The sequence below is a fragment of the Tympanuchus pallidicinctus genome, unplaced genomic scaffold (assembly GCF_026119805.1).
Source record: "Tympanuchus pallidicinctus isolate F22 unplaced genomic scaffold, pur_lepc_1.0 scaffold8, whole genome shotgun sequence".
NCBI lineage: Eukaryota > Metazoa > Chordata > Aves > Galliformes > Phasianidae > Tympanuchus > Tympanuchus pallidicinctus.
In genome coordinates this window covers 10,893,156-10,916,012 of record NW_026294802.1, presented here as the reverse complement: position 1 = coordinate 10,916,012, position 22,857 = coordinate 10,893,156, and the positions used below count along the sequence as shown (strand labels likewise).

The 22,857-nt window shown below is 44.2% G+C and overlaps 1 protein-coding gene across 3 annotated transcripts in view; it reads right to left on the bottom strand.

The window, feature by feature from the left end:
* Window positions 1–17,256: 17,256 nt before the first annotated feature.
* RIC8B (RIC8 guanine nucleotide exchange factor B) overlaps window positions 17,257–22,857 on the bottom strand; it is a 34,052-nt gene continuing 28,451 nt past the window's right edge. For all 3 annotated transcript variants that reach the window (XM_052668598.1, XM_052668599.1, XM_052668597.1), the window contains one exon: window positions 17,257–18,837. In XM_052668598.1, coding sequence (XP_052524558.1) covers window positions 18,726–18,837 — 112 coding nt within the window. In that variant the 3' untranslated portion in view covers window positions 17,257–18,725. The remainder of the gene's footprint in view (window positions 18,838–22,857) is intronic.

Below are 22,857 nucleotides of genomic sequence, written 5' to 3'. Positions count from 1 at the left end.
GCAATCTGTCATTTCCGCAACACATTGATGAAAGCTGGGAGGCTTCCAAGCATCTGCTGTCTCTTACTCTTTCCTTTGACCCGTTCAAAGCCGTGTCACTATTTGGAGTTCTTAAGATGGAGCAGGGCACATACAGTCTGTAGAACCACAAGATGGCCTGGTGCGAGGTTTCTCTGCCTATAGCGGGCGGGCTGGAACTACATGATCTTATAGGTTCCTTCCAACCCACACCGTTCTATGATTTTGTGATGTTGCAAACTGAATGAGAATTACTTCGTGTACTGAATATTGTCATGGCCAGTTTGCTGAGAAGGTACGTTAAAAAGAGCTTTTCAATTGTGGACGTGAGAGCAGAAACGACACTTCTGCGTTCTCAGTTTTTCAAGATTCAAAGAAAGCAGTTGGAAGTAGCTGAGGTTTGGCTGTTTAGCACATTTCAACTCAAATTACAATGAGCTTAAACAGCGGGAACTAAGTTTTAAACCATTTCTGATGTGACAAGGAATGCTGGTACGTATCCGAAGGCAAAATGATTGCTGACCTTCACACAGACCAGAACAGATGCCAAAAGCCAAACAGGGAACTTGAAATACTCTCAGAGGAAATACAAATGTATGCATATTTGCCTTATGCACGTCTTCTAAAAAACACGGTGATGGTGGAGACCGACATTTTAAAGTGATTTGGGCCCTACATTCTTTCTCATGTTTTTGGGAGTAAAGGTTTTAGAGACTTGAAGATTTGGCTTTACATGAGAATAGGTCAGAAGGTCAAGTGATGGACTGGAGGAAGAGGGAAGCCCCCCCCTTAAACTTCCCGATGTATAAATCCAAATTTTAAAAGCTTCAATGGGAAATCTGTGACAGAAATGAAGCTGGAGAGTGCAGTACTTCTCCGCGTAGCTAGATGGCTGTAATGGCACACTGAGAACGGCCGCATTTCCTAATTCGTTGCAGACCCTGCTTTGCTTTATACGTCCTTTGGTATAAAACAATCTTTTCTGTATTCACTTTCTTGACATTTTAACACACACAAGCTCCATCTACTTTTATTTTCATAAAAATGTTCTAAATAAAGCTTATCAGCTTTCAGATTTGTGTCAAATTATCTTCGGCAGCGATGATTTTAAGCTGCGACTGTTTCACTTTTAAGGAAGATGTGTTTATTTCCTCTGCTTAGTTGCTCCCTCTCCCACAGAAATAAAGACATAACAGAATTATCAGGGAAATACACAGACTTAGAAAAACATCTTTTGAAAAAGAGTTTTTTTTTTCTGTCAGGCGACCTGTTTGATCACCATTTTATAGCCTTAGAGAATATGATGTCTTAAGAGCTCCGGCATTACCTTGAGGCAGTAAATTGGCACAAAAGGAAACCCAGCACAAAGGCGAGAGGAGCACTGGGGGGGTTGGATGCATCTCAGCAACTCCCACAGGCATCTCCACTTCTTTTTTTTTTTTTTTTGGAGGGGGGGTCCTCTGAGTGTGTTGGTTTAAAAGATTAAGATTTGCAATCTGCACGGAGAGGAGAGTTCTTGCTGAAGTCTGTATACCAAAGCTGGCTGTGTATTGAAGAACTGTTGTAATTAGATTACTGTAAATACAATAAGAAACTCACTCCTGGTGGTCTGGGGAGGGGTGTCATAGGGCACTGAAGAATTGTGCTGGCAGGATTTGGGACAGTTTGACTGAAAGCAGAGAACACAATCTGAAAATCCTTTTAATCTTCCCCCCCAACCCCCACCCCCGTTCTTTGGGGATTTGTTTGTCATTAAGCAACAGTCAAAAGATTAAGGAAGTCTAAAACGACATTAAAGCTCACAAGTACTTCTATAAAATTATCAGTGCCGGTGCTGCCTTCAGCAGGGACCGCTTCTGCCAAGACTTTGGAGAGCTGTGCACAATGACAAGGCGAGCTCCGAGCAGCCACAAAAGCAAACTCATGAGCTCGGGCCGCCGTCGTGCTTTCTGCAAGCGCCTCCGACGGACGGTCGCCCAACGCGCGGCGGCTGTTGCTATGTGTCTGCGCTCAACAAGCTTAAACTTTGCACGGCCCATGCAAAACTAATTTGAGTCAATTTGTCTACATCATTTCAACAATCGTCCCGTGCATTTTGAATCGTACATACAACGCTGCATGATAAAGGCCCACCGAGCAGATGCCGACTGCTCATTCTGCCGTGGCCTAGCTGTTGCTAGCTCTTCACCATGGTTTCTCCATATCCTAGTGACAATGTTAGTTTTTCGATGGTGAGGTTAAGTCTGTGCCTGGCTAGTTCAGACTTTTCTTTACAGAGGACAGCTCCTATAACAACTGCCAGCTCTAAGCGTGACCTTTAAAAATGAAACGGGGGAGTGTTAACTGGAGTAATTTTTTTTTAATCTCCCAAGAGAGTTCAAAGGGATGCAAGGCGATTTTGCAAGCAAAGTTTCAAGCCTGCACAAGAAAGACACCGATATCAGAAGCAGTTATCTGAAGAAAGCTGATTTAACTTGCTTAACAATTGAAGAGTTTCAGTGTAATGGGTTTGGATTCGCTCGCAAACATTCACTTTGTAAGACGGTTTAATTTTTGAAACTGAAATCAAATGAGAATAAAGCAGCTGCACTCTGTGCCTGGGCAATAGAACGGGATGATTCCCAGCTGGTGCAAATCAGTAGAGCTGCAGAGGGAACCGGCTCCGTTATCCTGCTTTCTACCAGCTAAGGACTTTGAGAGCAGAGCGTCATGTTCGGAAAACTTTCATGAGTAAAAGAGAACGAAGGAGTAGTAAAAAATAAACTCATCCTCATGTGTGATAAATCCCCTAAGAGGCCTTAAGATGCATGTGTTCTGTAGTGAGAGAAAGCCTATAATTAATGCTTTTATTACTCTTGGATTGCCTTTATGTTTGCCTGCAAGCCTCTGCTGAAAAAGGATTACCTGGGGAGGCCTGCCAAATTGGAGCCCTGTACAACTGCAGAGACTGGCTGGCTGTTTCTCTTTCTCTAGAAAACTATTGGGGATTCTTTGCTGTACCAATAAAAATGGCAGCCATTTTCCTATAGCAAACTTTGAGATCACGTTCATTTTTGACAGGGTTCCTTAAAACAACATAATTCTGCCAAAGTTGCCAAAATTGAAATCAGTGTAACCCCTAGTGTTTTAGCTGATTTTTTTTTCTTTTTAAATTAATGTGGTGTAGTTTGGGGCAGATGTTGCAATATAGAGAATGCTGGTTGTTTTTTTTTTTTGCCTTTATTTTTATTTATTTATTTTTTCCCAGTGTTTGCTCTCCAGATGATAAAAACAGAGAGATGGCTGACATGGATACAGGTAACATGAGATGGCTAACGTTTACTATTGCTCAATGGCTCCTTTTTTAAAATTTACATCCTCTTGGTGTGTGCTCACCACACTACAACCTGAGTCTGTCTTTCCTAAAGCACTACAGCCAGTGCAGATGTAGTAGGAGTTCAGTGCAGTTGAAGGTACATGGTAGAAAAGGTGGGTCTAAGCTTGAGCAGTGCTGATGGTGGTGTTGTGAGGTGCTGCAGCATTATCAAAACTGCTGAATTTTGCATGGGGATGCAGGTGCTGGGTGTAAATTCTGGACTGGAAAGCCAAGCACATGTATGAAGTCCAGGAGATCTGTGTATGCTATTGACAATATAGTCAATCAAATAAAAGAAATAAAAGCAGGCTGACTATAGCGAGGTTTATCAAGAAGGTTTGAAAAGCAGCATCACAAAAAAATCTGCATTCAAACAACACAAGTTTGTAAGATAAATGTAAGAGAAGATGAATGCCCAAAGCTAGAAAATGAGTTGGGTGCTACAGTAATGACTGTTGGGCACTTCAAACCAAGTTCCACTGCAGCTCTGTCCTGAGCCTTGATGCCCTGTATTAAGCCTCCAAGGTCTGAAGAAAGGTGTTCACAAAAAACAGGGATGTGCCTGCATTTTTTTTAGCATGGTAGAGAAAGAATACTGTATTAAGTGCCCCATTATCTTGGCCATAAGTGCCATGACAAGTACAACCAGACTCACGGTAGGGTGGCGTTATATGTTGTCCTCAAGAGGCTTTTGGCCCCATGCCTAAGGCCTTGTTCAACACTATTAGAACTCCATCCGGTTGAGGTATTCTCTTAAACAGGTGTTTGTCTTTCAAAGTATTTATAGGCAGAAGTCCTTCTCAGTAAGCATTCCCTTTCAGACAAGAGGAACCAGTGGAGTCAGTAAAGATGTCCATGCCAATGACTGAAGAAGACATCAGTGACCTCTTCCTCCAAGGTCTATATGAGCACAGTTTTTACATAATGAAGGAATTACAACATTTTTCCCCCTAGCTCAGCTTCTCAGACTGTAGACTTACGGGGAGCAAAAATAGAGAATGAAGATAGGAGGAGTTAGTCCTTAGTTAACAGTTAACACATCTTGCAATATCTGTAAAACTTATTTGAGGAAAAGTGTCTGGTGGGAGCCTGCAGGACCCAATTCTCTCAGCCCCTGACTTTTCTTTTCTCACATGGAAACAGGTTGTTTGCAGAGCTGGGCACTGAGCATCCCACCAGCACAACCCCCAGCACTGTGAAATCACCACCACCAGTGGAGTTCAGTTGAAGAAGCCAACCAGTCACAAATACCACAACAAAAAAAAAAGTGCAAGTTTGCCAGATTTTTTCTCAGAAATGGAAGAAATCCCTGTAGGAAGCCTTGGGCCGCCAAATCCACTCTCAAATGACACTTTGTTCAAACAGCACTGGAGGAAGCAGCCCTGTGAGAGCACCAGAGTGGTGCGGGGAATAATAAATATGACAAGGCAAATCTGTCTGCCATAAAGAAGATAAGAATAAAAGGAAGCAGCAAAGACTGGATTAAAGGTTTTGGCTTTTAGTTTCTAAATAGGGTTGCAGCTGATGAAGGCACCTAAGAGAGACTTTTCCAGCATTTTATGTGGATGTGGTAAGAGCAGCCAGGGTTAGGTACCATAGGACATAGGCTTGTCAGCGAGGTAAGTGATCTGAGGTAAGATGCAAGACCTGCAGGACAAAATGCTTTGGGTCTGGAGGAGAGAGAGTCAGGGAGATCAGACCTTCTCTGAGGGCAAGGCTTAGCACTGTGCCTTGAGCAAATTCTTGAAATACTTCTCTATCAGCTTAGATGGGACAGAGAGTGGGAGCCAGAATGAGGGACACCCTGGTGTGAGGAGCAAAGCTGAGGTTCAGGGCATAGCATGAACAATCACAGCCCAGTTACCTCAGGGTTGACGTATGAGCACTGTAGTTGAGGTCTCTGGGGAGAAAGCTTTCCTAGCCAGAAGGTCATCCATCCTTTGGGCAACTTGTGAGGAGCAAGCAGGAGCCTACCAGGAGCTTCTGTCATGGTCTTCAGGGGAGAAGTGCTCTGTCACAGAAGAAAGCGAGACATCAGCCTTCAGACCAGAGTTCTTTGGAGGCATCATGGCCATGTGGGCAAGTGGAAATGGTTCCTCATCTGCCAAAATATGAAAACATGATGGGCACCTGTGGAAAGTGCATTTATTTTCATGGGATACTTCTGTTCTATATGTTCACTCTGAAATTCTCACAGAAAACTGGGTTTATACTGAATAATTTTCCCCTTGTCCTGTCTTGTCCCTTCACTGTGACCCCCACAATGAATAGCAACTTGTTATGCACCACTGTCTCCACAGACATCACTGTGGAGGATAGGTGGGGTCATTTTGGGTAAATCAAGTTACCAGAATCTGGTTTTATAACCATTTGTACCAACAATCCAACCTGTTGGTGCCACTGCCTTTTTGATCAGAAAATGAGCATAAAATTATTAATTTCTTACATAATAGGGCTAGAGTGATAAGATTTTTAATTTTTTAAGATGTTTGGTTCTGGTCGAAATCTGAGACTGCATCTCATCTGGGAAGCAAAGCAGGCTGTGCAGAGAAAATCTCTTGCACTGAAACTCCTAGAGTAACCAAAGAACCATCACTGCAGATTTAGTGAAGACCACAGCCAGGAAAACAAAGTGGGAGGCTCCAGTAAGGGGTCCATGATTACTGCTGAGTTGCTGAGGGAAGATGGGGGAAGGAAGATTGTTCTCTGTGGTGCTTGGAGGCTGCTAGAAGGGAAACAAACATTATTTTGCCTTCAAACTGTCCAAGCCTGGGGCTTGTACTGACCACTGCCACTGCCTTGTCTTGGTCCAACAAATTAAGCCAGTTTTCAGAAAAAATGTATCTGTGAAATTTGAGATTCCTCTTGGCAAGCCTTGCTCTCAGTGCTAAGCTTTGGCAAGGTGTGATGCTGAGTTCACAGGACTGGCCAAAGCATGTCCAGCATGCTAAAGCAGATGTATTCTCTGTACTAAACACTGAACAGCAGCGCTACTCTTATTAACATACATGGCCCCCTCATATTTGGACTGGGTTAACTGCTCCTAACAGCTCCTTTCCCCTCTTTGTTCAAACAAACAATGGCCTTTGGAAATTTATTTTAATGCTGCCGAGACCAAATTGTTATTTAATTTAACAAATGAATAATTCTTCCTTCCAAATCCCCATTTTGCTCTGCTTGCATATTACTTACTAGCTTATCTATACACCCAAGAAATTCTTTCTCATCTGAAGGTATACAGTGTGTGATCCTTTGCTTGTACAGCAGATCACTGGAGGGGAAGGGGGGATATGGCTTCTCTCCCCCATCTTTCCATAAACAGAGAGGACATACTCTGGTTTCCTATAGACACACTTGCTAGCTTTATTTGCCCATGAGATACCACATTTGGAGCTGCCTCCGGGAAGATGCTTCTGATAGGGAGTGAAATGCAGGAAACATACTTGCATCATTAATCCCTCCTGATGGAATAAATTATGAAATTATTTTGTAGATTTTAACTTAAAAAAAATATTCTTTTTTTTGTTTGTTTTATTGTTTTTATTGCATTTGTGATTTATACTGATGAGGACCAGTTAACTCTCCAAAGCCTCCAGACTGCAGCCTCTGCATACCTGAGGAGCTACACGGATGAGTAGAGAAGGGGGAATTCATAGAAGACAGTTTGCTCAGGGCCACCTATTTTGGGAGCTCAAACCTCCCTGACCTTACCTCGAACCACCTCAGCCAAGGTGGATGCTCAGCATGATTCACCTGCCATCAGCCAGCAGGGCCTGCTCAGATGACTGCTGGTCAGCTGGGAGTCTTGTCCAGGGACTCTGAGGCCTTTGAGTCGGGCTTCTGTGGACAAGGATAGGCAGGAAGTGATGGCAGCACTGGTTCTACTGCATTACCTTTCTGCCTGCCTAAGGAGGGGAAAAGAGCTTACTGGGAAATGAATAAGGTGGATGGAGTGGAAGGACAAATCCAGCTCAGCTTGGTGAAACCCAGTTTCCTTGACTGTGGGAGCTGGCATGACTTAGAGGGATGGCCTCTCTAAGTGATGGCTCAGGAATCCTGCACCTTCCCAGGCTTTGTAAAATTGCCTGTGGGGCTGAGGGCGGTGGAAAGCAGCAGCTGGACTGCTCTGCAGCTACTTCAGGTATCAGCCTTGAGAGTGTGAAAAGGGCTCTCCATATGGGACAGAGCAGCCAGCATCTGCACAGCCTGCTGGCTACAGGTAGAACTTCAGGCCCTCAATTGCAGACCACTTTCCTTATACTTGCTCTTGTGCCTCCCCAGCTTCTCATCAGTGCCACGCTGACATCAGGGCTCAAGTGCCTCATTCCCCAGAACTTCAGATCTAGAGAAAAAACTTTCTGAGGCTTACCCTGTTTTACGCTGTCGTTTTATAAGGGGACTATCAAATAAATGAAGCTATGGAATGGTACTAGAGGTTATGCAGTAGGACCCACCATGTCAAGCTGTAAATAAAGTGAAAACATTGAACTTTGTGAAAAGAGCCTCCCCCTGCCCCCAACCTACCCCATGACAGCACCAAAGACAGCACCAAAAACATTCTTGTATTTAGGTAAAAATGCCAGGCCTAAGCAGTTAAAAAGCCTCCCTAATCTATTTTCCTCCAATTCTTTCCACCTCTAAGAAGCTTGAGCAGTTAGTTGCCGATTAACATTCAGGAAGATTGTACTCTGTCTCCAGTTCATTGCTCTCTTGTTGGCTTATTGTTATTCAGAGCCCATTTATTGTAGATGAGCCATTCATTTTCCTCTAATTGGATGGGATTGGATTTCACTTTCATTGTTGGATGCACTGAAAACCCGGGAGGGGCTGCAGGGATCAGCCCAGGGTTGGGGAGATTTAGCTGAGCATAAAGTTTGCAGCTGAAAGAAATCATAGTGGTTTTTTTTTTTTAAAGTTTCTTTTACTTTTTTTTTTACATGTCAATGCCTCCCGGCTAGGTTTGCCTTCTTATCCTGAATACCTTGTTTCTGGTATTTTTATACAGTTTCTCACCAAAGGACTCAGCACAAGGAAGATTTTATGCACTGTAACATCCTCCCCTGCAAAATCTCCAGTTCCTCTGGAGTAGTACAAGGAAGGCTCTGCAAGCAGAGGGGCATTTTGGACCCTGCTCTCCAGGGCTATTTGCCTGGCAGTGGCTCAAGCTTGGACTGAGCTCCCAACCACCTCAACCCCCTTGCTGTTCACCAACACAGGGTGGCCGTGGCCTTCACGACACTGCCAAACGTGTGTGAAACCAGCCAGCAGGTTTAGAGAAGGCACAGGGAAAGCAAGGAGATGTGCGTACCTGCACGGAGTGGTGGTGTGATTGGAAGGGACAAGACAATTATCAAAGAAATCCAGCTGCAAGATTGCCCAGGGAGCACTGCAGGTGGGCTTTTAGGTGCACTCACAAGGGAAGAAGCCAAAACCCAACTGAGGCTCTGATGTATTCTGGGGAAGTCCCTTTGCACAGTCCCTCTGTTCATGCACACAAGAACCAAGCAAAGCCGCTTCCTATACACCTGCACCCAGCTGCTGATAGTACCTAAGAAGGTGCCACCTTGGCTTCAAGCCAGACCTGCATTAAGTTATTCATTACTTTCTTTTTCGTGAGGATCTTCTGGTGTTTCATGAAGGCTAAGCTCACACTTGAACCTATCCCTCCCCTCTCCCTGCCTCCTTTAGTTAAATCTGAGGTGACCCGATACCTCTGAGACATCAACAGCTGGTAGAGGGAGGCCACCAGGGACCTTTACAGTGTGAGGAACAGGGGGACTGCACACTGGGCAGGCTGAAAACAAGACAAGCAGCACAGTCTCATGAAAAACCATGAAAAGGCATTAACAAGTAACACAGCACCATGAGAAAACACGAACCATTAAAACTTGACAGACCAAGTGAAGGACAACGTGAAGGGCCCCAAATGAAAAAAATATTACAAGCAAGAGGTAACATTTGTCCTCTGCTGCTTAGGAATTTTTTGTTTAAAAAGAGTAGTGGAGACACTGCCTAAAAAGTTTAACATGAAGACCTGCAGGCAACTCGTGCAAAGCACAGATGTTCTGGGGTCCTGCAGGTCCTCATAACATGGATAATACCAATGGTGGCAGCAGGGCTTGCTGCCCAGACTTAAAGGTGAGACAACCAACTGGAGAGCTCTGGGTGACAGCAAGCCCACCAGACCCCACAGTCTATCTCTTCAGTACCCAACTGTGCACATAAAATACTGTTTTTTGTTCTGTAGCTACACTAAAGGAGTTACATACCTTCTTCCTACAGATGTATACGGTGGCAGTCAGCCCCTGGCTCTTGGTGGTTCCTGAGGTCCTGAGGTTCCCCTACTGAACAGTCTGTGAATGGTAATTAAACAAAGCAAGGCTATGAGCTCAACAGCCGTTATCCTGGGCTTGCACCTCCCCTGGAAAATTGTGGTGGTCTGGAAGTCAGAAATTACAGAAAACATCTGTGCTGGCCTCAGCACAAGCCTCCCCTCAGCCTTCCCCTGAGCTGCTCAGCAACATGACTGTAAATTGTCCCACTGGGCTTTCCAGGCCTCAACAGCCCTGTGAGGTATGGGCACTGAAGCCGTCCCTGGTCATGATCTTGCCAGCAATGTACAGAGGCGGCCATCTCCTCGCAGCTGACTGTGCTTCCCTACATCCCCCATGCAGGGATTAAGGAGCTGCTGCATAACTCATCGGCCTTGGCCATTACACACCATCTCTGGGATATTTCCAGCACTGTTGTTTTCCAAAGCATGGATATAGATGGGCCACAGGTCTTCAGGGAACCTCTTGGACATTGTCCTTTGGATAATATTCTCCAACAGCTGTTATTGTGCAGACACTACTGAGATACCTACAGTCAAGCTATAAGCACTGCACCAAATTTACCACTACTTTTTCTCCTAATGTCACATTTTACTTAAGCAGGAGCCTGGAGTCTACTCAGCATCAGAGAAATCAGTGCATGGGTGAGCAGCTCTTTCTGGCCTTATCACAGAATGGCTTGGGTTGAAAGGGACCTTAAAGTCCAGCCAGTTCCACCCCCCTGGCATGGGCAGAGCTGCTACCCACCAGGTCAGGCTTCCCAGGGCCCCATCAAACAAGGCCTTGGGCACCTCCAAGGATGGTCTTGGGAACAACTTCCCTTCCCTTCCCTTCCCTTCCCTTCCCTTCCCTTCCCTTCCCTTCCCTTCCCTTCCCTTCCCTTCCCTTCCCTTCCCTTCCCTTCCCTTCCCTTCCCTTCCCTTCCCTTCCCTTCCCTTCCCTTCCCTTCCCTTCCCTTCCCTTCCCTTCCCTTCCCTTCCCTTCCCTTCCCTTCCCTTCCCTTCCCTTCCCTTCCCTTCCCTTCCCTTCCCTTCCCTTCCCTTCCCTTCCCTTCCCTTCCCCATTGGCCACACCAAATTCCACTATCTTGAAAAGAAAAACAAATCCAAATTGCTCATCCCACAGACACACCCTCTGGGAGGTACTGATGTCTGCTGGTGCAAGGGTTTTACCAAGAGAAATCTAGTGGGAATAGTAAAAATTACAGCCTTTTAAAACTCTCCCAGACAATTACAGAAGGAAATGAGAATGTTCTGTGCCATTTTAACGTCCTGTTGTTCTAGTAAAAAATTGACATGATTGCTTTATTTAATTCCAGGATTTTTTTTCTGATTTCCTGATTTCATCTTGTCTTTGCTTATTTTTCCTTCCTCCCATTCTTAGAGAATTTGCAGAGGTTAGGAAGAACACACACATAAATAGACCTTGGAAACTGAGAAAATAAGTAACCCTGTTTCTCATTTGATTACCTTTTCTAGATTTATTCTTTGTCTTAATGGGAACTACCAACCAGGTAAAAAAAAAGGGCAATGAATGATAGAAAAATAAAAGGAGGACTGAAATGGCAGAATTACAAGTTTAAAATAGAAGAGAAGAAGGTTCTTGATAGCAGGAAACTCCACTCCATACTGCACGTACTCTCCGACTATATGGAAGAAAAGATTAGATTCATAGAACCAATAAGGTTGGGAAAGACCAACTTTAGATCTTAGAAGATTGACTGATCCAATGTCCAGCCCATCCCCACCATGCCCACTGACCACATCCCTCAGTGCCACATCCACATGGTTCTGAACACCTCCAGGGGCAGTGACTGCACCACCTCCCTGGGCAGCCTGTGCCACTGCAGCACCACTCCTTCTAAGAAGAATTTTTTCCAAATATCCAACCTGAACATCTCCTGGTGCAACTTAAGGCCTCTTGTCCTATTGCTGTTACCTGGGAGAAGAGGCTGACTCCCACAGGTTATCTGCATGCTGACCAGCTCTCCTGGCCTTACCTACTGCCAAGACTTCTCCAGAAAATCTCTTTCCAGGCCCAAAAGAAGTAGGAGGTGTCTGGATGTCAGGTTCTCCTCAGGAGGCTGCAGGAACTGCAGCAGCACATCCTCTGTGTGCCTCTGGGAAACACCAGATGTATCTGCAAACAGGTCACCCTGGTGGGTTTCTCTATCTCAGACATGGATAGCATGTCTATACCCAGACGTGGAAGGAAATCCTCCCTCAGGCCCCTCTTCCTGTTTACGCAGACCACGCACCCCAAACTTCACAAGGATCACTAGAAATGGGACACAGGGGATGCAGAGCAGGCGGAGAGCTCGGCCCCCAAAGGAGCGACCATCACCAGCGCCTTGCAGGCTGTTGTGTCCCTGTCTTATTTATCTGTTATGAATAATTACCGCTCCCCTCTCCTCTCTCCTCCAGCCCAGGCACAAAGCAGCCCACTCCCCCAAAAGGCAGCGGCATATAAAAGTTTGTTGTTGCATCTCTATTAAACTGTACACTCTCCGCCCACTGGCGATAATGCACTTCAGATAATTCGTTGACGCAATATATTTTCCAGGATAGGCTTTTGTTTTCTTGCTTGGCTGCTCACCCTCTTTCTGTGGTCAGTTTTGCTCATTTCTCTTGTAAGCTGTCTAGAGGCAGAGAAAAGGCTTTCAGTTTTAAGCAGTTTCCTTTTCAGGCTCCCTTTATTGAATTCCAACCTCCATTTTTTTTTTTTTTTTTAAGCATAGGGACATCATTTATCTTGGACTTTAAGTTGCAGGGGCCTTCAAGGGGCTTCTTTTTTTCTTTCCCAGCTGCATTTGTTGACACACAGTCAATCTGTTTTTTGCCTTCGTTCCCCCTCTTCCCCCCAGCAGGCCATAAAGTATCGACAGCTGTGCCCTTTATTAGCATAGCCATTTTAAGCACAACAAGGGGGAAGAGACTAAATATATTACAGCCATTACCTCTGTCAAAAAGTGACAATTTTAAAACATTTTAGCTTTTCACTGGGAAAGCCGGCAGCACAAAAGAAAGTGCTATAATTTTATTGTAAATGCTTTTTAAATATGGGTCACTTGGCCATCACCAATGGAAAGGATGGAAAAGTTCAAAGCTTGAGAACAGTTCAGGCAGATAGCAGAATTTTTTTTTAAGCCTTGCCTTTAAAATATGCTAATGGGGGCAAAAATACAGCAGTGAGAAGCATGCAAAATAAGATCTCGTTCCTGGTGGTTTTGTTTTCCCTGTAGCTCTGTTCATGCTTTTCCCATCTACTTATAAGTGTGTTTTACAACTCGGACGGGAATTATTCCACATCAACAGGGTGTTATGAACATTTGGGGACTGAGAAAACAGGAGAGAACATGGGCAGCCACCGCTCTTCACAGGAACTAAAAAATAAACAAACGCTTGTTTTCTCAAATGGCTGTAGAAGCATGATGTTCAGCACTGTGATTTACTGGACAAAGGCATCCCTGGAGTATAAAATAACCCCTAATCCTTAGAATTCCAGTAGCTTAGGCTCAGGCTTGTATTCTGAAAGACACCCTTAGATTTGCAGGGTTTCGCACAGCAGAAACTAGTATTTGTAAGTTCCCAGAATTAGGAATTAGCCTCTTTGGATAGAGCAGGACTAATGCCCACACCCAGCATCCGTTAGCAGCTCTAAAAGGTGAAAGAAGCCTTACAGATGCCCTGAAGCACGTGGATCCAGGCTGCTTTTGTTTGAATTTGTAATGGGTTTATCAGGCCTAGAGAAAGGGGCAATCTCAGCAGGGTTTATTTTACACAGCATCGCCTTCCTCTCCCTTTCAGACATCTGGAGAGAACTTGTACGCCTTTTCTCTCTCTTATCTGTACCTCCATAATTACAATTTCACTTTGCTTCTTGCATCTCAGAACATGTGCAAAACTTGGCTTACAGAGAGGCAAGTTGTTAAACAGGCTCCCTTCTCCAAAGGATCTACTTAAGCAAAAGCCCCTAAAATCCTGCACAGACATGCGGTATCAGCATTAAGATGAACCATCCATGCCACAGCAGCTCCCAGAGGCCCATATCCCACTGCACGAGCACTCTCCAAATTTGCCAGAGAGCAAGCAAGCATCCTGTTCTGGAAGTGTGCACTCCACTGCAAAGGGGAAGCAGGAAGGAATGCTCACCACCCATCTTCTGGCAACCAATTTAGCAGCTAAATGTAACCAGCTGGTCTCCCCAGGCTCCCTCTGTAGTCAAGGGAGGGAAAGCAAAGCTCCTGCAGAGGGTTATTCAGTGCACCCAAATTAGCCTAACTCTGAATTGTCCTCTCTCTCATCCGTGACTGCAGAAGGAGTTTGAAGAGGCTGCCCGGGTAATTTAGCCAGCTAAGTTGGGTGGTCTGAATAATTCCTTCCCTACCAACCTCTAAAAGCCTGCCTAGGTACCCCACAGAGATCGGCATGCTGGTGAAGGGGCGTCAGCAATTCAGTGCCTGCCCTCACGCCTGCTCTAGAGAAAGCTGAGGTGCTCCATCAGCGCTGCTGGATGCTGAAGCTCCCAGCTGTGCTGGGGAGTGGGCCTGAGCTACGTGATATCAGGCGCTGCTGATGGACCGGCTGTGGCCACGGTCTGCTTTTGGGGCTTCCCGCCTCCCAGGTCAACCTGCTGGCCTTAGATCTAGGCAGACCATGTAAACATCCCACCACAAAGGCCCTTCTTGGAAGTGCTTCATGGTAGAGTCAAAAGCAAGAACCAAGTGCTGTAGAGACACTGCTGCCCTACCTTCTTCCTGGCTGCAGGCGGGAGAAGGGCTGTGCAGCTTGTGGGGCCACTGGAGGGCCTGCCCTGCCCTCAGGCTGCCGCCTGGCATCACGGCGGGACCCCAGCCTGCCCCCACCCGCTGCCTGGCACCACGCAGGGTCCCGGCCTGCTGGGCCTTGCACCAGAGCCAGTCTGCGGCCCTAAGTTCAGTCAGCTGAGCATAGGCTGCCAAGCCAGAAGGACATCTCTTCCTCCCACCAGGCCCACTCTGAGATGCGCCTCTGTACCATCACTAAATCGTCATTTTTACATATTTGTCCAGAGAAGAATCCTGGGCCACTGGCTGTTTAACTTGCTGCTCATCGAAGACCTGTAAAGTCTGGCTTTCAGCTGTTTGAACAGCCTCTTGACAGCCGGCCTGATTAAGGTGCAAGGCTTTATGAGCTGTTCTGCAGCAGTATGGTGGAGGACAGTGTTGTGGGATGCTTCTTCAGGAGGTTTGGGTTCTCATGTCCTTTCGTTTTCAGATGCTTGGCAACCAACTGCTATGACAGCATGTTTCACTGCAATGTATTCTTCCTTAAAGCCATCGCAGACAACAGATTTTTCACGCTATTAGAGGAAAATTGGTGCTTGAAGGACTAGAAGAGAACTGTACTACTGCCCAGTTGCTGTCCCCACACTTTTTTTTGGTGAAAAAGTACACATGCAAGGCCTGAAAATCCTATTTTGGCCATGCATATATATAGAAATGTGTATTTGAAACATCCAAAGTTCTGGTAGTTTTCTCACAACATATTTGAAAAGACTGTAAGCATCCTCTTTTTCCTGAAAACCACGTTTGTGGCACATAAAATTTCAGTTAGTGGTAGGAATACCTGCCAGGAAGTTTTCATTAACATTTCAACGAATAAGGCCGAGTTGTTTTGCAAAAGAACAAAGCATTCTGACAAATTCCAGCAATTTCCTATCATCTTTTGTTTCATAACTCTATTTAAGAGGAAACAAAGAAAAGCAAAACTTCCAAATCATTGGTGAGCCTTAATGAGAACCACGTTATTTCTGAGTGTTGGCGCCAAGAAAAAGATGGAAGAGCAAGTTTTTGTGTCTGGGCTGGCCTGTGAAGGGCTTCTTGAGAGTAGAGGGTACCTGCATTGCTGAAACCCACTAAATCCTTTACAGTCACCACCGGAGAATCAAATGACATTTTATTCACGAGTTCCTTTTTCTGCTCACAGTTACTACTTGACCTTAAAGACAAAGACTTGACTTTGAAAGACAAACCAGACTTGACTTTGGTGGCTTTTGTAACATTAGGTTCATTTGTGTTCAAGAAACATTCGGAGTGTTAAGAAACGTTTAGATGTTGTACTGAGGGACATGGTTTAGTGGGAAATACTGGTGATAGGTGGATGGTTGAACTGGATGATCTTGGAGATCTTTTCCAACCTTGGTGATTCTGTGATTCTCACTCAAAAACATGAGTTTATATTATCGAATACAATTTTCCTCCTATTGCTCTGAGCAACCTCATTGAGCTGCAGGTGTCTCTGCTCTCTGCACAGAAGTTGGACTAGATGGCCTTTAAAGGTCCCTTCCTTGAGTCTGCAACTCTATATGAGACAGAATAGTTCAATGCATTCCTCAAACCCCCTGTGTAGGGACTCTGAAGGACTACTGCTGGAAGAGCAGCAAGCTTCTGACCTGTTCTAGGCACTGACGTGCTGCAGCAGATTGCTATGGGCACTACTGGAAAGTACTTGAGACATTCACCCCAGTGCAGCCCTATAGCCTGGCAACTGGATGGAACCTCAAGAGAGGGAGTTCCCAAGTCTCTGAGTACCACTGAACTTTGACAGCTCCTGCTTGTGGGCTCTGCACTCACTGCAGTGATGGGCTGGGAGCCAGGCTGCAGGGCTACGGCAGCAGAAGTGCAGCAGTGCATTGAGGGAACAAGAGGGAAAATGGGGCAGGTGCAAAAGGACAGTCCAACACCTTCGACTCCATGGAACAGGATCCAGTTTAGAAATACAGCTCATATAGAGGCATCCTCACTACAGGCAGCCAAAATTGCACAGTTGGGCTGCAGCACACAGGCAGAACATTCAATACTTGGACTTCATGTTTTCTTCTTAATGAAAAACCTGATACAAGCATGTGTTTTTCAAGACAAACTGAACAGAGGAACTGCTTAGTGCATCTACTGCTGTGCTGTTCAAAATGCCAGGAGCTAGATCACAAAAGGCTCTTGCTGTATCATTTACAGCAAGGTCCCTGGAGCAGATACTATTTCTCTTTTCAGCTGTTTGCATGAGCATACGCTGCAACATGTGGCAATGAACTGAGATTTAGCTTGTTTTCTTGCTCTGTACTTATCCCTCTATGGCAACCTGTACCAAAGCTTATTACTAGAATAGCTCCTCCAGCCCCATGAACCAACAGCTGGTACCACGAAAGGACTGAAATCTCCATTAGCAGACATAGGTAAGTTTCACCCTTCAGCCAAAGGTCACAAAACACTTTGCACCTGCAGTGCCACTTAACGTTTGTCTGAGGGGCTGAGCTGAGAGGAGGCAGGGGATGATGCAAACCCCAAAATTTCATACTTGAGAACAAACTTAGGTGCCACTAAGCATGTTTTCTGCTTGTGGACAATTCCCTGTTTTGGATTCTAGGTATGCAGACATGATTACAGTGTTAGAAATGCTGTGTTTGGTTCTACTGTAGGTATTGCTTCCTCCTTAAAATATGAGCGAACTGGCTTTCTTTTCACTATGGAAAATGTGACACTCCAAGTGGATACAGCAGACAACACAACCCAAGTCAAGTCGTAAAACATCAATTATTATAACATTCAGAAAGATGCCAGTGTTTACAAATATACAGAATTAGTGACAATAGTCCCTTTTAACGAAAGGAAAACGGAGAGGTCTAGCTATGGTCACATAGCTTTCCTTGGGAAAAAACTGCTGAGAAGACGGCAGTGTGTTGGTTCAGTTCTTCTGGAAAGATAAGTACACCTGTGGAAGCTCCTCATATGGGAAAACAAAACCTGGTTTTGGCTTCATACAAACTCCTTCCTTCAAGAGGCCTTTGAAAACCACCTTCTTCAGTGCAGGGTACCAGCATCAAGTTGAAGGAAACAAAAACTGGAAACACCTTCATCAGCTTCCCGGAGGTTCTCAAGAATACAACGTAGACATTTCTGAGCAAAAAGAAGGAATTACCATCTGAAATATAGATTATTGTTCAGAAAATTCCTACCAGGAGAAACATGCCAATAAAGAAACCAAGCAGACAAAGAAGCAACAACAGTGCAGCACAACTACAACTTTAATCTTTAAAGAGTACACAGTTGAAAATTACACTTTCTTCTCCTTCCCACCTTTCCATTCTCTATCCCATCATTTCCTAATCTTCCCCTAAAAAGGGAACTATTTCTTTCTTAGTAGTTTGACTTCCCTTCAAGTGAAGCGCTCCCATTAGGCCCCAATTCCATAAAACACTCACACATAGACTTCTCTTCACTCTGCTCCTATTCACAGCAACATTTAAGTGTATATACTTGAATGCTGTTTTGAATAGGGATGTTTTTATTTAACCAGAGCGGGGGGGTGGTGGTGCAGTTGTAATACTTGTGTGGTCTTAGCATGGAGGGGGGAGGACAAACAACATACATCATCTTGTTCCCAATTTAAAGGCAGTTTTAGCAGCAGTCAGTGACTGACACATGGGTAAAATCTTAAGCAGCAGCTTAACCACAGACGTGTGTAGTGGTAGGAAATCCCACGACATGTAAAAAGGGGAAGCTCTGAAGTCACTGCTGAATGCCAGCTAAAGCAGCTTTGCAAGGTCAGTCCGACTTCTAAGTTTTCCTTCTGATGCTCCTAATGCCATTAAGCAAATTTGCATGTTTAATTAGAATTATACAAAGGCAAAAAGGAAGACAATACAAAAATGTATAAAGAATGGGAAAGCCTACAGACTTTGGAAAACAGGATTCTGGAAAATTAAAATGTTTACACTTCATTTTTTGTTGTAGGCTTTCACTTTTTTTATCCCTTTGAAATACATTTAGTCTTAAATTAATAAAGATCAAACGAATACGCGTTCTTTAAACAGACATCATAAAAATGCAGACATTACACCACAGGATCCATCATTTAAATATCCCAATAGTTGAACAGTTAAAGTGACGCTGGCTAACGTGAGGATAAAATGCTCTGATAAAAAGATGCCGTGGCTCTAAGGAAAATGCGGATTAGGGAATCAAGAGCGAAGCAGGTGATGCTTTAGTCTGAATCTGAACTGTCTTGCTTATTGGTGTGGTACTGGCTGGCTGCTTCTTCCAAAGGAGCCATTGTGCCATCCGGCCGCACTCCCATTGGCTTTATAAGCTCATCTCTGTAGGAGATAGAAAAAAAGAATATGCATTAGCATACGTACACATATCAATTCACATGCGTATAATACAATCGCATACAGTTATGCTTTAGTACATAATAAGCCTTTAAAAGGAAGTTATTTCTGCTGAAGCCTTCTATTTTGAAGGAAGAGGAACAAAAAACCTTCCAAAATAGGTGGGAGGGGAAGAGCGGGACAGATAAAGACCTCATTCATGTAGGCCAAACCTCCTTAGCCAATTAAAGACACCATGAAAAGTCAGTGCCTAATAGGCTCAAGGCAAGGAGCAGGTTCACCGTTTCAAATACACAAACTAGCTTTTCTTCTGAGAGTTCCCGGCCAGCCATTCCCACCTAAAATTTCACCTGCCGTTCTGGCCAATACATGCACATGCAATTAAAATAAAGATGTGATGCACGTTGCTCTTGCTGCAGGAAATAACTCGGTGAAGAGAGCAGACTGCCTACACCACTACACTGCTACGAGGGGTGTGTAAGTACTTGTTGATTCATTTTAAAAAGCTGACTGATTCTAATACTACTGCCTTTGTTTGCGGCAGTTTAATTACAGGATTGACAGCCATTTTAATCTCTTCAAAGCTCTAAAGGCCTCTCAAAGCTAATCCAATTATATCTACTCTACAAGCTACAGCCTCATCTAAGAGATGATTAATTATTGATTAAGCCAATCAAAAAGTATTAGCAAAGATTTATTTAATCCTTACTTTTTATCACCTCATTGATATGTGGATTATAGCAAAACCTGCGAGGGCGTAGATAACGTTTTGGTTTTCTCCTGGAGGAAAAAAAAAAAAAGGGGGGGAGGGAGGAGAACACCTCAAAATATTCAGGAGTCACCTTAAATAAAGGAGCAGAGGTTTGATGTCAATTCACCCCTCACTTAAAAGGCAGGCCAGTAAAACTCAGGCGATTTAACACAGTGTATGCCTTTCCCCTGTTCCCTCCCGGCCACGGACACTAACACCACACCACTCAGTGGGGAGCACAAAAGCATTTCACTGGCTCTCTGCTGGTCTGCACTACTACCTTGGCTGAAAAGAAGGGACAGAAATTGGTTGTACGCAGCTGGCAACCTAACCTTAACACAAGAATAGAAACAGCAGGGAAGGGAACATCTGAATTACATGGCACGCATAAGCTAGATACAGTACAGCAAAGCAGTAGTTGAAATCTCCAAGAGTCCTTTTTGCTCAGGAAAAGGAATCCATCTATTTGCACAGATGTGGCCATCAGATACTGCAGCGCTAAGCTCACAAATCCCACTGCCTGCCGTACCTCAAATCATGAGAAAGTGGCCTGGAAGAACCTGCCTGGTTTGGCCAGCCATGTCTGGATGGGCAGCCGGGAGTCAGGGAAGGACATCCATTAGAACCATACCCCAATCCATCTCTAAACAGACATCTAAACAGAGCTGGCCTGCTGTACTGCAGGACTGAAAACTCCTCGTCCTCTAGTAGTACAGGCTTTAGCATGCAGATTCTACCCAAATCGCTTTTCATGCCCCCTAAGTTGAGGGGATCCTAAATTTCAGTTTTAAAAAACACAATGCTTAGGTTGCAACATTCAGCACTGCTGCAGTAGTCATGGAACCACGTCCTTTATTAGCCATTTACCATTTGCTGTTGGTAATGGCCAGCAAAGGATCAAAGGTGCACTTCAGAAAAAGGGACCCCAGAGGAATATTCCTGGTCAGAACAGTATTCTACTGAAGGACACAATGATGGGCTTAAGAATGAAAACCACTTGGAGAACATGGGCCAGTTCTGCATAATCCCACAGCAGCTTTGATGCAACTATCTAGCGTCAATGCTGATAAGCAAAGGGAAAGCTGGAGAGCAAGTATCCACACAAATGACACAGTGTAGAGGGATGAACACCTAACTTTGTTCTTGTCTGCAATGTTTTTGCTGTAGAACACATGCTGACTAAACTATTTTTCTGATCACAATACAGCTTAGGGACTGGTGGTTACAAGCTGTGAGATAGCTTCACAAACCTCAGAGAAATACAAGCAAGTCTTCTCACCTCTTAATCCTCTATCTCCCCACACAGAGATACTTCTATCTGTAAACACTGTCAAGAAGTCTTACCTCACCTCTTGTCAACACTGAAGGCACAGAGCCCTTTCTCTGTACCTCACCTTCACAATTCACTTTTACATTACACTACAAATGCTCCACAACATAATACAAACTTTTTTCTCTCCCCAAGAATTGTCTGTGGAGATGCTGAATACCAGATGCACCGGTTGAGACATGCAGTTGTTGGCTTACTGGTGTTTTTTTTGGTGTGTCTGTTTTGAGGATAAGCACATGAGTTTTCAATGACAGCGTAATGTAGAAGTCTGAAACACGCAGAGCACTTGTGCATTTTTCATGATACTCTCAGCTCACCTGTACTAATTTCAGAGTGCACCATTATGAACTGTACCACGCTGTATTTGAGTTCTGATCCTCCTCTCCAGGCTCAGTATGAGCTGGGCTGAGCTCACATTTCGTAATATAACAAGGATGTTTATCAATTACCTTTCTGTGCCTGCACAAGCTTCCTACTTTGCAAGTCCTTCAACAGGATGAAAGACGGTTGTTAAAGTTTGCTATTCTTTTTTCTGTATTAGTAGGCTGAACTCCATACACACTTTCTCAGACAAGGAAAGAAAACTGAACTATATGAAGAGAGAGATACACTGGGCCACCACAAGAAGAGATAGGGATTAATTGTTCAGAGCAGAAGGCAGGGACCGACCAATTTTTTTTTCCTAACCACAAGCTATACCTAAAGTAGTGTAGAACATGACATTCTTTCCCTGGCTAAGATTTGACTGCAGGCTCTGAACAATGCACAAGACTACATGAGCTGACCCTCACCTGGTACAAATCACCTCAGCTCCACCAACCTCAGCAAGCTTCCCCTTTAGCACTGGCTGCTTAGAGACCTCAACTGAGCTCTGACAACACGGAGCAGCTGAGGATCTGTTTGCTGTTTGAGGTGAAATACAAGCAGTACAGTTATCCCATAAAACTGGCACATACACTCTCCGAAGTAATTTCATTTCTTAGACATTTTCGTAGGGCAGAAGGGAGATCACCTCACCCCAGCAGGTGGCAGCATGAATACTTCCGCATCCACAAGTCCTACCCAAGTACACAACAGGAACATTTTACACGTTTGCACATCCTTATGTGACCTCCAATGCACTCAAACAGCCCTTCCTGCAAGATTCATTTTTCTAACGCAAACAAAGCGTTCTATTCAAGTATACTTAGAAACGCACCGTAATTAAACAGTTGGTAAAATGCATTCTCTTCTTCCACTTGCAGATCTCCTAAGAGTCCCTTCAAATATATCTATACAAGGTCTAGCTTCCTGCTTGCCATTTAGCTTGATAACGACTCAAAAATCATTCCTTGTTTTGCAGGGTAACTCTTTCTTGTCTGCTCTGCGTACTATAGGGCAGTATTGACACATGGAATTAATGATGGTGTCTGTAATGAAATAGCCATCACCAGCCTGCTCCTTTGATAAAATGGCATGGTAGGGACCTATTCACCTCCTTATAATTGAGTACCACATAATAGTTCCGATCCTTTCATGTAAAACATTATTTTGTTCTATGATTAGAATGGAGAAAAAAATATCTATGTAACGTTGCTTTCTTCATTCATCCTATGATTAATTTCGTGTTTTTAATGAGTATGGTTGCTTATTTAGGCAGGTTCTCTTACTTGTTTTGTTGACTTCTGTTGAATGTACAACAAAACCCGGGCTGTGATAATTGGGGACCATTTCATCAGCAAAAGGATTCTTGCTATTAATACAAGGTTGGCTTGGAAAAACCATCCTGACATTTTAAATTAGTCAATTAATATACAATTCTACCTACCATTTATAATAGAAAAAAACGTTAGCATATTTCTTCAGACATTTTAATTAACAGAGACTATTTCCAATAGTCTATGATATAAACAGACAGAATACCATACAACAATGACTTAAGTTG